A 14,241-nucleotide genomic window follows, 5' to 3' on the forward strand; every position below is an offset into this window, starting at 1 on the left:
CTAGTCTCGTCTACTCTGCTCTGTTCTGTTCTCTTCTGTTCTCTTCCGTTTTTTTTCTGTTCTGTTCTGGTCTGGTCTGGTCTGTTCTGTTCTGTTCTGTTCTGTTCTGCTCTGTTCTGTTTTTGGTCTACTCTGGTCTGGTCTGTTCTGTTCTGGTCTACTCTGGTCTGGTATGTTGTGTTCTGTTCTGGTCTGTTCCGTTCCGTTCCGTTCCGTTCCGTTCTGTTCTGTTCTGTTCTGGGCTGTTCGGGTCTACTCTGGTCTGGTCTGATCTGTTCTGGTCTACTATGGTTTGGTCTGTTCTTTTCTGTTCTGGTCTGTTCAGTTCTTTTCTGTTCTGTTCTGGTCTGTTTTGTTATTTTCTGGTCTTGTCTAGTCTGGTCTGTTCTGTTATGTTTTGTTCTCTTCCGTCCTGTTCTCTTCGGTTGTGTTCTGTTCTGTTCTGGTCTTTTCTGTTCTGTTCTGTTCTGTTTGGGTCTACTCTGGTCTATTCTGTTCTGTTCTGTTCTGTTTGGGTCTACTCTGGTCTGTTCTGTTCTGTTCTTTTCTGTTCTGCTGTGGTCTGGTCTGTTCTGTTCGGTTCTGTTCTGTTCTGTTCTGTTCTGTTCTGCTCTGTTCTGATCTGTTCTGCTCTGTTCTGTTCTGTTCTGGTCTACTCTGGTCTGTTCTGTTCTGGTCTACTCTGGTATGGTCTGTTCTGTTCTGTTCTTTAATGTTCTGCTCTGGTCTGGTCTGGTCTGTTCTGTTCTGTTCTGTTCTTTTCTGTTCTGTTCTGCTCTGTTCTGTTCTGTTCAGTTCTGTTCTGCTCTGTTCTGTTCTGGTCTACTCTGGTCTGTTCTGTTCAGGTCTACTCTGGTCTGGTCTGTTCTGTTCTGCTCTGGTCAGGTCTGTTCTGTTCTGTTCTGATCTTTTCTGTTCTGTTCTGTTCCGGTCTACTCTGGTCTGGCCTGCTCTGTTCAGGTCTACTTTGCTCTGGTCTGTTCTGGTCTACTCTGGTCTGGTCTGGTCTGTTCTGTTCTGGTCTGTTCTGTTCTCTTCTGTTCTGTTCTATTCTCGTCTACTCTGCTCTGTTCTCTTCTGTTCTCTTCCGTTTTTTCTGTTCTGTTCTGTTCTGTTTTGTTCTGTTCTGTTCTGTTCTGTTCTGGTCTGGTCTGCTCTGGTCTGGCCTGGTCTGTTCTGTTCTGGTCTGTTCTGTTCTGTTCTGTTCTGTTCTGCTCTGTTCTGTTCTGGTCTACTCTGGTCTGGTCTGTTCTGTTCTGGTCTACTCTGGTCTGGTATGTTCTGTTCTGGTCTGTTCCGTTCCGTTCCGTTCTGTTCTTTTCTGTTCTGTTCTGGTCTGTTCGGGTCTACTCTGGTCTGTTCTGCTCTGTTCTGGTCTACTTTGGTCTGGTCTGTTCTGTTCTGTTCTGGTCTGTTCAGTTCTTTTCTGTTCTGTTCTGGTCTGTTTTGTTATTTTCTGGTCTTGTCTAGTCTGGTCTGTTCAGTTATGGTTTGTTCTCTTCCGTCCTGTTCTCTTCGGTTGTGTTCTGTTCTGTTCTGTTCTGGTCTGTTCTGTTCTGTTCTATTCTGTTCTGTTCTGTTTTGTTCTGTTCTGTTCTGTTTGGGTCTACTCTGGTCTGTTCTGTTCTGTTTTGTTTTGTTCTGGTCTACTCTGGTCTGTTCTGGTCTGTTCTGTTCTGGTCTACTCCGGTCTGTCCTGTTCTGGTCGCCTCTGGTCTGTTCTGTTCTGTTCTTGTCTACTCTGTTATGTTCTGTTCTCTTCTGTTCTGGTCTACTCTGTTTTGTTCTGTTCTGTTCTGTTGTGGTCTACTCTGGTCTGTTCTGTTCTGTTCTGTTCTGTTCTGTTCTGTTCTGTTCTGTTCTGTTCTGTTCTGTTCTGTTCTGTTCTGTTCTGTTCTGTTCTGTTCTGTTCTGTTCTGGTCTGGTCTACTCTGGTTTGCTCTGTCCTGGTCTGTTCTGTTCTCTTCTGTTCTGTTCTGTTCTACTCTGGTCTGTTCTGTTCTTTTCTGGTCTGTTCTGTTCTGGTCCACTCTGGTCTACTCTGTTCTGGTCTGTTCTCTTCTCTTCTGTTCTGTTCTGTTCTGTCTACTCTGGTCTGTTCTGTTCTGTTCTGTTCTACTCTGTTCTGTTCTGTTCTGTTCTGTTCTGTTCTGTTCTGTTCTGTTCTGTTCTGTTCTGTTCTGTTCTGTTCTGTTCTGTTCTGTTCTGTTCTGTTCTGGTCTGGTCTACTCTGTTCTGTTCTGGTCTGGTCTACTCTGTTCTGTTCTGTTCTGGTCTACTCTGCTCTGTTCTCTTCTGTTCTGGTCTACTCTGGTCTGTTCTGTTCTGTTCTGTTCTGTTCTGTTCTTTTCTTTTCTGTTCTGTTCTGGTCTACTCTGGTCTGGTCTGTTCTGTTCTGGTCTACTTTGGTCAGTTCTGTTCTTTTCAATCCTATTCTGTTCTGTTCTGTTCTGGTCTACTCTGGTCTACTCTGGTCTGTTCTGATCTACTCTGTTCTGTTCTGCTCTGTTCTGGTCTCTTCTGTTCTATTCTGGTCTACACTGTTCTGTTCTGTTCTGTTCTGTTCTGTGCTGGTCTACTCTGGTCTGGTCTGTTCTGTTCTGGTCTACTCTGGTCTGTTCTGTTCTGTTCTGTTCTCGTCTGTTCTGTTCTGGTCTGTTCCGGTCTACTCTGCTCTGGTCTGTTCTGTTCTGTTCTTTTCTGTTCTGTTCTGTTCTATTCTGTTCTGTTCTGGTCTATTCGGTTCTTTTCTGTTCTGTTCTGGTTTACCATGTTCTGTTCTGTTCTGTTCTGTTCTGTTCTGTTCTGGTCTGGTCTGGTCTGTTCCGGTCTACTCCGGTCTGTTCTGTTCTGGTCTACTCTGGTCTGTTCTGTTCTGTTCTGTTCTGTTCTGTTCTGTTCTGATCTGTTCTGATCTGTTCTGTTCTGTTCTGTTCTGTTCTGGTCTACTCTGGTCTGTTCTGTTCTGTTGTGGTCTACTCTGGTCTGGTCTGTTCTGTTATTTTCTGTTCTGCTCTGGTTTGGTCTGGTCTACACTGTTCTGTTCTGTTCTGTTCTGTTCTGTTCTGTTCTGTGCTGGTCTACTCTGGTCTGGTCTGTTCTGTTCTGGTCTACTCTGGTCTGTTCTGTTCTGTTCTGTTCTGTTCTGTTCTGTTCTGTTCTGTTCTGTTCTGTTCTGTTCTACTCTGGTCTGGTCTGTTCTGTTCTGTTCTGTTGTGTTCTTTTCTGTTCTGTTCTGTTCTATTCTGTTCTGTTCTGTTCTGTTCTGGTCTACTCGCTTCTTTTCTGTTCTGTTCTGGTTTACCATGTTTTGTTCTGTTCTGTTATGTTATGTTATGTTCTGTTCTGTTCCTGTCTACTCCGGTCTGTTCTGTTCTGGTCTACTCTGGTCTGTTCTGTTCTGTTCTGTTCTGTTCTGTTCTGTTCTGTTCCGGTCTACTCTGGTCTGGTCTGGTCTGTTCTGTTCTTTTCTGTTCTGTTCTGTTCTATTCTGTTCTGTTTCTACTCGGTTCTTTTCTGTTCTATTCTTTTCTGTTCTATTCTGTTCTGTTCCGTTCTGGTCTACTCTGTCCTGTTCTGTTCTGTTCTCTTACCCTTTTATCGAACTCCTGCCTCCGTCGCTACCGTTAAAAATATTGTGGGTCTTCGTGATAAGACGACGATCAAATCGTGCATTCTTCGGGAATAGTTGTGAGCAACCAAGTTTATATCGTGCCGTTGTTGATTTCATCTGCCATTTTGTTCTCTCCATTTATGACAGTCCTAAAGGGGATGATAACCCTACAGTGTACACTTCATATGTACACTCACCCTGCTAAACCTTACTGTATTAGTTTACAATCGTACTGCCCGTCCCTTGTCTACATTTACAGGGTTTCGACCACTTAGGACCGGGATTAACAGTTGTCGGTTCTCCGGTCGTTAGACCTCCTTGCTCGAGTCTTTCCATAGGATCCTGTATCCCGTCTACCCTTATTTCCTGAGCCATTGCACTTCCATGTTTATTATTATTATATCTGACCTCTCACTTTGAGAGGATTCTTTGACCTTTGATCCCGTCCATTTGTTTTATATTGCACCTGTCCGGGGCTCAGCGGGGCACTGATTATAAAGCTTAATTTCACAAATGAATATCTGGATGGAAATCTTCTGGATGAGGAACTTCGGAAATCACTCCCGGCCATCGAAGTTCCATCCTCCCTACTGTCACTGGCACAACGGCTACGCTCAAGAGCATACGGGTCAGTGGTCTGTTTGCACATAAGTGTGCACTTAATCTAAAAAATTGATAGGGGTCCATCTGTTTACCAAATATCGGTAACAGCTGGTATCCGTTATATTAAGACCTAACAACACAGAGATGGAATTTATCATAACAATATTATTTCACAACAATCATGGTTTTGAGATATTTTTAGAAGATACAATTTCACACACTTCCATGACCATGAGAATCATACAGTCGCTCGTCGCAAATAAGGTCTCCTTGATTACACTAATTATATATCACATTATCGCATATACGCGCTTCCTAGGGGCAATATCTTATTCTAATATTTTACAAAGCAGACCCATACAACGTTGGTATCGTGTAAGTCACCATAAATCCCCATACAAATATATTAATCCACCAGAAGAAATATAATAATACATAATATTCTTGAGTAACCTGGTATTATTATGATTGTGAGACAGGTTTCCTACAACAAGAACAACAACAAATAAAACAGCAATCAAATGCTCCGGAACAATAGAAAATACAAATTTGTCCCATAAAATCCAAGCAAAAATATTATCTGACTGCTTACGTGTTCTATGTTGTTTGTTTGATATTCGGAGTACAGGGATCTTACTTACAAATTATTCAGATTAATCTTCATTCTCGTACATAAAAACAAACACATGAAGAATGAAGCAATCACCTAACATACGATATCATTCACACACTTTAATGCCTTCTGAAATACAGAATACCAGGTCTTCTGTTGTCGATGCAAGGACGTCGATGCCACACGGTATCGAACCGGTGTTAGTTTGACCTCGAGGTGCCACCTGATATCCCATTTTCCATCTCATTTGAATAGAAATTTGGGGGGAATTACTTCATCTATCGGATCATGGAACATACAACTCTGATGGTAATAACACCTGGATAATCAATACATTGAGAAAATGAGGGAATGTGCTCTTGGCGAGCATCTTGAAGGGCCGGTCTCTTCACTCCCTTGTCCTCGTCGTCTGATCACCACAATGATTATTACTATTCTTATTCTCTGTCATCTTAAACATTTTCACACATACCGTTTCACCCTTCACTTTACACACGTGAGTCACAATTCACGTACTAATTCATGCAAAAACCCACGGAATAAATTCATGATTATCCATAATTACAGATGAAACATATAAAATCAAACTAATAAAAACTTTACCACATTGAAACACGCATATTGCGTCACCTACACATTATAAAATTACATGCTGGAAATTTCTATACTGTATTTACACAGTTAAGTTAATGTTTCCCTTATGATTTTCATGCTTAGAACTATGGAATGTACTCAACGTTGCTGCGTATAACCGCGCCATCATCAGAGGGCACAGTTATGGGTTTTGGCTTCCATCACTGACGCCTCATTAGCCGAGAGTCCTAGGTTCATCTTCTTCGGCGTCGCGCCCCTGGTGTCTTGATCTACAGTCTCCTACGGTCGGAAGTTCTGGATGGTCCCTGAAGGAAATATTGCAGGCACAATGGCGCGTTCTATAGAGTAGAATCCGGGACTTGGCGAGCACTCACACACATGTGAATATATTGGAAACTTGTTATTAAAGTACTGTTTATATGGCTAGACCCACTCATAAGCTCGAATGGACTACCCGAGTAGCAGTTACAGTGCCTGGAGATCGCTGCTCATTCGTCTTTGTTATAACAAGACAGTTAATGGCTTTCTCTATTTTTATGTGAGCGTCCCTGTTTTAATTATACATCACTTCCTGGTTAGTCTAACACTTTTTACTGGTTAGAATGACGTCTGCTATTACTGTGCATGCCTTAATTACTGGAAAATATTTGTTAGTAGAATATAGTCAACATCTCACCACGTCTTGACAATTATCGGAAATTTTACCCGTTCTTTGAATATTATTCCTGTGATCCGATACTGATTTTACTAGTCTGCATCCCCTTTATATGTATTGTAATTCGAAGCGCCTATATTCACACACCGCAATTATTATTTCACGCCAGAAGATATGATTATATTATACGCGTATCGGTCTGACATGGAATGGACCTCTTTCTAACACAATTATTCAAATACTGAATAACACAAAATGTTCTTGAGTGACACTGAATCACAATGAATGACGAAGTCTCAGCAACGAATGCGTAACGAATGGATATTAAGGGCTGGTTTTCATTTCTTTTATAGTAAATCCGGGTCGCCGGCTGGGGAGAGGGCAAGCTCCGTCGCTCGGTTAGCAATGATCCCCTAGAGTCTTATGAATATTCATTTTCTAGATCTTTAATTCTCCTTTTTACTGATCTATTTTCATGTAAATCGCATCGCTGAATCTCTGATAATCTTACAGACTTTCTCTTGAAAATTTGCACGCAAGTCATTAAAAGCCGGGGACTGCCTCATTTTCGTCAGGATACGCGCGCCCATTGTGTACATCTGTCTAGCATGCATGATTACCAATACGTAGGCTGTTTCCAATTAGTCCTTACTCGTAAATTTCTAGAGCTTGTACCAAAAATGTTATTAGTATTATTCTTGACGCGCGAAAATTGTGACTTGGCACCGACGGATATACAGAAAACTCGCTGAGAATCTCCAGTTCTCAAGTCAAAACCCTGCAAAACAGACTCTGCCTCTTGACCCCGGCGTTCTCTGCGCGTGGCTTTCTCGCTCGCTGAATAGAGAGCGTAATTTCAAGCTTTCGCTGTACTAGGAGCTTTCTCCCTCTGTAGGGGTAATTAGATTGTCACCCTCCGAGCAAGCGCAACGCCGCTCGTATCCCGGACCGATAGTAAAATGCTTATTAAGACCAAATATATATTAGAATGACAAAGAATATTAGCCTCAAGACATGGTATTGAACGGTTACAGGATCACAAGTGTAATGGCACACTGTTTTAACAGGAACCTGCTGCTGCCAGACGGAGTACCTGTGGAGAGACAGCGGGCGAGGTTCATCGTGAAGGTGTACCGCGCGGATGGGCTGCCCAAGATGAACTCCTCCCTGCTGGCCAACGTGCGGCAGGCCTTCACTGGGGAGGCCAAGGACCTCGTGGACCCCTACGTGCAGGTCTCCTTCGCAGGTCTCACGGTAAGAACCTCACTCATTCTAGACAGCTGACCAGTGGACCGCTACGTGCAGGTCTCACGGTAAGAACCTCACTCATTCTAGACAGCTGACCAGTGGACCGCTACGTGCAGGTCTCACGGTAAGAACCTCACATATTCTAGACAGCTGACCAGTGGACCGCTACGTTCAGGTCTCACGGTAAGAACCTCACATATTCTAGACAGCTGACCAGTGGACCGCTACGTTCAGGTCTCACGGTAAGAACCTCACATATTCCTGACAGCTGACCAGTGGACCGCTACGTGCAGGTGTCACAGTCGGAACCTCACATATTCTAGACAGCTGACCAGTGGACCGCTACGTGCAGGTCTCACGGTAAGAACCTCACATATTCTAGACAGCTGACCAGGGGGCCGCTACGTTCAGGTCTCACGGTAAGAACCTCACATATTCTAGACAGCTGACCAGTGGACCGCTACGTGCAGGTGTCACAGTCGGAACCTCACTCATTCTAGACAGCTGACCAGTGGACCGCTACGTGCAGGTCTCATGGTAAGAACCTCACATATTCTAGACAGCTGACCAGTGGACCGCTACGTGCAGGTGTCACAGTCGGAACCTCGCTCATTCTAGACAGCTGACCAGTGGACCGCTACGTGCAGGTCTCACGGTAAGAACCTCACTCATTCTAGACAGTTGACCAGTGGACCGCTACGTGCAGGTCTCACGGTAAGAACCCTTACCAGCTGACCGGCCTTCTCTGGAGGACAACGGCTGAGAGCGACTATTAGTATGTATACACGATAATGGCCGTTCTCTGTACACCTGATTGTGCCTTTGGTCCTGACAGTCCTGGATTCGATTCGCGATGTGCTTGAGGAATTTTAATCTTCATCTGTTAATTATTTGTTCAGGGACTCGCTATTTTAGTGCCCTCAACACTCCTGCAACTACAGACAAGACTACGCTCCTCCCGTATACAGCATATGGTACACGAAATTATTATTATTATTATTATTATTATTATTATTATTATTATTATTATTATTATTATTTTACTTTGACTGGCGAGTGAGCATAACGATTTAGAGGCCCAACAACATGTTTTCATCCTATTTTTAAAACTAATTTCAAGGTCTTACTTAGTAAAATGTTTACTAACTGATATACAGTACATTAAGATGTTTTGTACTATTTATAGCAATAATATTCACGGCATTCGACATAAATCTTTCAGTTCATGAGCAGGTTGCACGCTTCCCTCAGTTTTACTTTACAGCTTATTTCCAGCTTCTTAAATAAACACTCTTTTCTTCACCTTCGCATTGGCGGTATTTCTCTTTTGAAACGCCAATGTTCAGCTTACATCAGTGTTTAGGGCTCGGCAACACTGAGCGTTCTTTTGTTCTGCTACGAGAAGAAGAATGCACCATCTAGTCCAAGCAACCAACGAAATGACTGGTTCAAGCTATCCGAGTCGTAGACTGTAAATGTTGTGTGTCGCAGAGGAATGAATACTGCGAGTAGTAAGAAGAACGAAAGAGCAAGGGATTGCCCCTACTCCGACCATCCTAAGCCATTATTCGGCCCTTTCATCCGATGAGGCGGCATTCAGAAGCATATCATCAGGGGAGACAGGTGAGGGGACATGCCTAGAACCAATACAGAAAATCAGACGAAGAGTTTTAAGAAATGGTCGTAATGTATGACGAGGCACGATCAAGAAGATGACTTCTTATAAACGATATGAGAAAAGAACTTGAATCACAGAAGATAAAGTTCGAATTTAGGAGGAAAATTCGGGCAACTATTCGTTCGCGCGAAGGGGATTTAGTGATTGGAATAATTTACAGAGGGAGGTGTTCGATAAATGCCCAACATCCTTGAAAATATTGTTTAAAAAGGGCAACACAATAAACATCAGCCACCAGGGCACCAGCCGTCAATTACCGTTCTTGTTTCGTTCAAGTTTTAAACTGACGTTCGAAATTGGCTAACTCGCCAACATCACTTATCTGATATTAATATTGGAATTCCAGTCGTATGCGGATGCCTCGGGGAGATATGTCAGTCTTGGCAACATACTGAAAAGAAGCTAAAAGTCGTTACGAGATAATTTGTTTCTGCTTTAGAGCTTTCTGAGTGAGATTAATATCGCAGAGGCCATATTAACATTCCATTTCTCAGACAGTACCCGTCTAGATGACGTCCACTCTTTGCTACGACGTAATGCAAAAGAGGTAGATAGACAAATGTAATAGGTTTCTTGGCTGACCTGACCCCAAGACAGTGAGTTCGAGCCTAGCTGAGATCATAGGCACCTAAAGGTGTTGGGAACTCCTGTCCTCATGTTAGACAGTGAGAACAGAAGGATGCACTTGTTGAGAGCAATAGTAGTCCTTACCATCAATATACAGCTTCATAATTAGTTTTCTTCAATAATATTTTGATAATATATTCAATGAAAGTGTATACAATTTATTGATGTAATATGTCTTCAAGAATCCCCTAAAGAGGCAACTATTAATTTGATTCGTAACTTTTCGTAATATACAAATGATGATTTACACTTTCTACAGAGTTCTTTCTTCAAGTTCCTACTAACTAATTCGAAAACCCCGAAAGAATTTAGGTATCACTCGTGGAGCACCAAGCAACAGCCCGATCACCTCAGAGATCTCCTCTAGGTGTCCTTAGTACCTCTTATTGTCAGCATCAGCCTCTTCTCCTTCAACGCACTCAGCACTACTCTATTTCAAATAATTAAAATTGGATCGCGGCGACAGATCCGCTGCGTGGCGGAAACCAGCAACATTGAAAATGATAACGAAGGCACGCTGCAGTGGCGCTGCATGCGGACAAAGCTGTTGTTACCGGACACTACCGGTAGCGTATTGAAAGCAGGCCTACCATCCGATTAGAAGACGGTCTCCGAAGAAATCGTGGGAAGCGCTTGCGCCAATATCGACTCAGTGCTAGAGAGGGGATACTGGATACAGGGTTCAACGGTTCCACCTATCGCGAAGGTAAAAAACGCGATACTGACGTAAATTTTGTTTAAGAAAAGGATGTCAACAGAATGTACAGCTAACAGTCGTTGTTTCGTTATCGACTATTTTCGCTCTTCGTACTCAAATATTGCTTTGTTGCAACAGTCGTGAACAAACGTATACCGTACTGTAGTCAAGAACATATAAATAACAATCAGCTGATCACTGTATTCTGATCATTTGTAGTTCTGAGTGGGTACTTCAAGTGTCCGTAATTTATACTTCGCATTCTCGAATGTTCAGTATTTAAGAGCGGTTAGCTAATAATAATCAAATTCCTCTATCCTAATAATTGTAATTCAAGTCCCCGGCGTAGTTTTGACAGAAGATTTTTTGAGAAATTATTATAGACAACCTCTTTATTTTTCAGCATTTAATCACGCTTTTATTATTCGCCCTTCGGCGTAGGAAAAATAATAGTAATCCAGCAGCTGTAATAATCACATAACCACATTTCAGTTGAGAGTTGTAGTGTAGACACGGTATATTAGATAGTATTTTTCCCGTTATATTCGTGTCATCTTTGTGTACGGTAAACCTTTCGATACTTTTCATTTCTATTAGACCACAGTAGGAGCAAAGAGTACAATATTAATCTGTCTACGCATTTAACTTTGTTGGTAATCCTTGAGTAGTTCTTGCGAATTTCAAACCTAAATTGCAATTTTCATTTCTGTTAGTGTTTAGTAATAGCCTATTGTAATTACGATATGTCTGAACGTAGCTTAAAAATGATTGTAGTGTATTGTAGCATATCTTATTAGAAATTAGCCTGCTTATTCTCTGTAATTAACGGCAGATTTCAACCTGTTAGAGTGTTGTAGGATAAAAATATAGTACGATTAATTAGTATTGTAGAGTAGTAGTATATTAATTTATTGTCGTGTTATCCTAGTGATCTAGCCTTTCCTTTCTCCTTTCCTTTTCATTATTCGCTAAAGAATGGTTATGGAGTGCAAGTGTAGGAACTGTGGGTGTGGCCAGGCAATAAGGAGTATGAGAAAGGAGTTGAAGAGTTTGAGGTAGGTAATTAGGATTCTCTGAGAGGACAGGAAGGAAAGTAGGCCTTCTTCAAGCAATGTACAGTATACAGTAGTTGCCAAAGACGGATGGGAAGGAAAGAGGGGAATTGTAGAAGAAATATGGTCTAATGTTTTAAGGGGAAGGATATTGTAGTCTTAGGGCTATATTCAGGATCAGAATTCAGGACAGGTGGCTGTGAGAAATCGGTACAAATCACTGCAGGTAGAACAACAGGGGGAAGATGAGGAACAGGGAAGTGTTGCTGAGAAGTGTGGATTAGAAGGAAAGGAAAAGGTAAGGGAATTGTAGAGTAGAGGATAGGTAAAGACATGTGAAAGACGATCATGCGGGGGGGGGGGAGGGAGGAGGAACTACCTTCCTTAGCCGTCAGGAAAGATAGGACTGACCAGGAGGGGAGGGGATCAAATGAAGTGGATATGATTCAGGCTCTGGTTACGGGGGAATCGATTGTTAGACATGTAGGTAAAGTGCGTGGAGGAAAGGGAACCAGATAAGATTGTTATCCAGGAATTAGGTTAAAGGAGGTGTTGAGGAAAGTAGAAAAGAAAGAGGAGGGAAAGGAGAAGGTGGTAGTGTTCCACGTTGGCACCAATAACGTAAGTCAAGCAGATATAGGTACCAACATATTTGGGGATGTGTGGGAGCTGGTAAATGCAGCACGGGAGTTTAAGGAAGCGGAGATTGTTATCAGTGGAATACTGTGTAGGAGGGATACTGACTGGAAGATGATTGGGGATTTAAATGAGACTACGGAGTGGGTATGTGCGAAACTGCGAGTGATATTTCTAGATCCTAATGGGTAGGTAGGTGAAAGGGATCTCCGCTCAGATGGCCTTCACTTAAACCGCAGTGGTATGTGTAAGTTAGAAAATTTGTTTAGAACGGTTATAGGGAGGTACATTCATGGAAACGACGTGGTCTAGGGAGCGGTTATAAGGGTACAGGGATCTGGAAGTCAAGGAGGGATGGCATAAAAGTGTTAGTGTTGAACTGTAATAGTATTGTAAAGAAAGGAATAGAATTAAGTTCAGTAATTATATAATTACCAGATATTGTCATAGGAGTTGAGTCATGGCTGAGAAATGCTATGGTCGCTGGGTAGGCCAAAGCTCTTTGAAGGGTGTTAAGTGCCGTGGGGTTTTGTTTTTTACACTCTATTGGCCTACTTAACCTGGTTTCCTCCAACTAAACACATGACCTGATCGCCTCCACTACACGTATCATCTTCCCAGAAACCACCAACCTACCCAATTTTTCCACTAACGCACTTCTGTTGACAGTATCAAACCCTTTTTCAAAATCAATTGCCGCTACATAAACTTTGCCTCTTCCCATACTCATGTATTCATCTTAAATCATCTTCACTATCGTTATATTTTCTACCTTTCTTTTTCCTCTTCTAAATCCCCCTTGGAACTCTGATAAAACCGAATTTTCTTCAGCCCAATTTCTTGATCTGTTTGCCAAAACTCCTGTATTAATTTCACTTAGAGAATCTAACAGCGTCATACCCCTATATTGGTTCGTATTTTTATTACCTTCTTTCTTGTATAGTGGACATACAATTCCTGTTTCCCATTCACTGTGGCCTCTATCATGAGCGCATGTTAATACCATTGCATCCTGCCGCAGACCTACCCCTATCAGTTCCATAACTTATTATTTTGAAATTACTTTGTCGAGTTTATATATTGATACCCCCTATCTCTCCAAATAACTTCTTCCCCCTTCTCTCTATATCATTCCTTTACCCCTCCGCCAAGTAGTTCCCTAAAGTAATTCACCCACTGCACATCCTCAATACTTGGTTTCTCAAATTTCCTTCCACCTTTGTTAATTCTGTTTAATCTCTCCCAAATGTTTCCATTATATTCATCCTAATTCACCTTTATTTATCGCTTCCGTTTGTTCTTTCATCCATAACTTTTTCTCTCACTGGTTTCTCTTTGGTAGTCTTTCCTTAAATTACAGAAAACTTGTCTTTCTGTATTCCCACAGTTTTTTTTCTATACTCTCTTAACGCATTCATAACCCTATTTCGCAAATCCTCACACTCCTCACTGTACGAGGCTTCCTCCTCTCTCCTCTTTCTCTTCTTGCCTCTGTCTCTTTGAGCCACCCTTCCGATTTGGTATAACATCAGTTCCAAAGCTCTATGTTGTTTTCCTCCAACGCAACCTCCCACCCATCGTTACTAATTTTAACTCCTATTTATTATCGTATACAAATGCCATTTTACTTCTTCTGTCCATTTATATTTAATATGCCCCCTCTCCAGTTCATCCCTCGTCTTGTCCCTCCCTACCCTCCTTTTTATCAATACCCACACTGTGCTTCTACCCACTTTCCTACCTCCATTCTTCTAACATACTTCTGAGCTTCCTCCCTCTTCTGTAACATACGTCATCTTCCCCTTCCTGTCCGACCATCCCGCTACACACATTTCTAAAAGTATATCGCCACTGTATCTTTACTTCTACTACTTTCCCTCATTTCCCCTCCATCTTCTTTACTATACACTGGTCTCGGCTCCCCTATTCTCGCATTCCAGTCCCCAAACAACAACACACCATTTTCTTCTCTAAACTTCCCTCTTATCATACTAACTCTTCAAAATGTTTTTCTTTGTGTATAACGAACTCCTAGAGCTTATCTTCTCAGTCCTCCCCATATTAAATCTGATCCAGATCACTTCTTGCATCTCCTCAACTAATCCACTAATTTCTTCCTTTATTAGAACCACTACTCCTCCTGGAGCTCTTCCCATGTTAACTCTTTTCCTATTTCAAGCCATGTGTCCCAGTTCGTGTTGGCTGAGCTGAACCACACAGAAGCC

General features: G+C 42.2%; 1 protein-coding gene across 1 annotated transcript in view; it reads left to right on the forward strand.

The window, feature by feature from the left end:
• The window catches only part of mfr (misfire), a 426,204-nt gene that overhangs the window by 36,316 nt on the left and 375,647 nt on the right, over nucleotides 1-14,241 (forward strand). The window contains exon 6 of the mRNA XM_067152717.2: nucleotides 7,146-7,332. Within this exon, the coding sequence (XP_067008818.2) occupies nucleotides 7,146-7,332 (187 nt within the window). The remainder of the gene's footprint in view (nucleotides 1-7,145; nucleotides 7,333-14,241) is intronic.

Source organism: Anabrus simplex, chromosome 8, assembly GCF_040414725.1.
Source record: "Anabrus simplex isolate iqAnaSimp1 chromosome 8, ASM4041472v1, whole genome shotgun sequence".
Taxonomy (NCBI): Eukaryota; Metazoa; Arthropoda; class Insecta; order Orthoptera; family Tettigoniidae; genus Anabrus; species Anabrus simplex.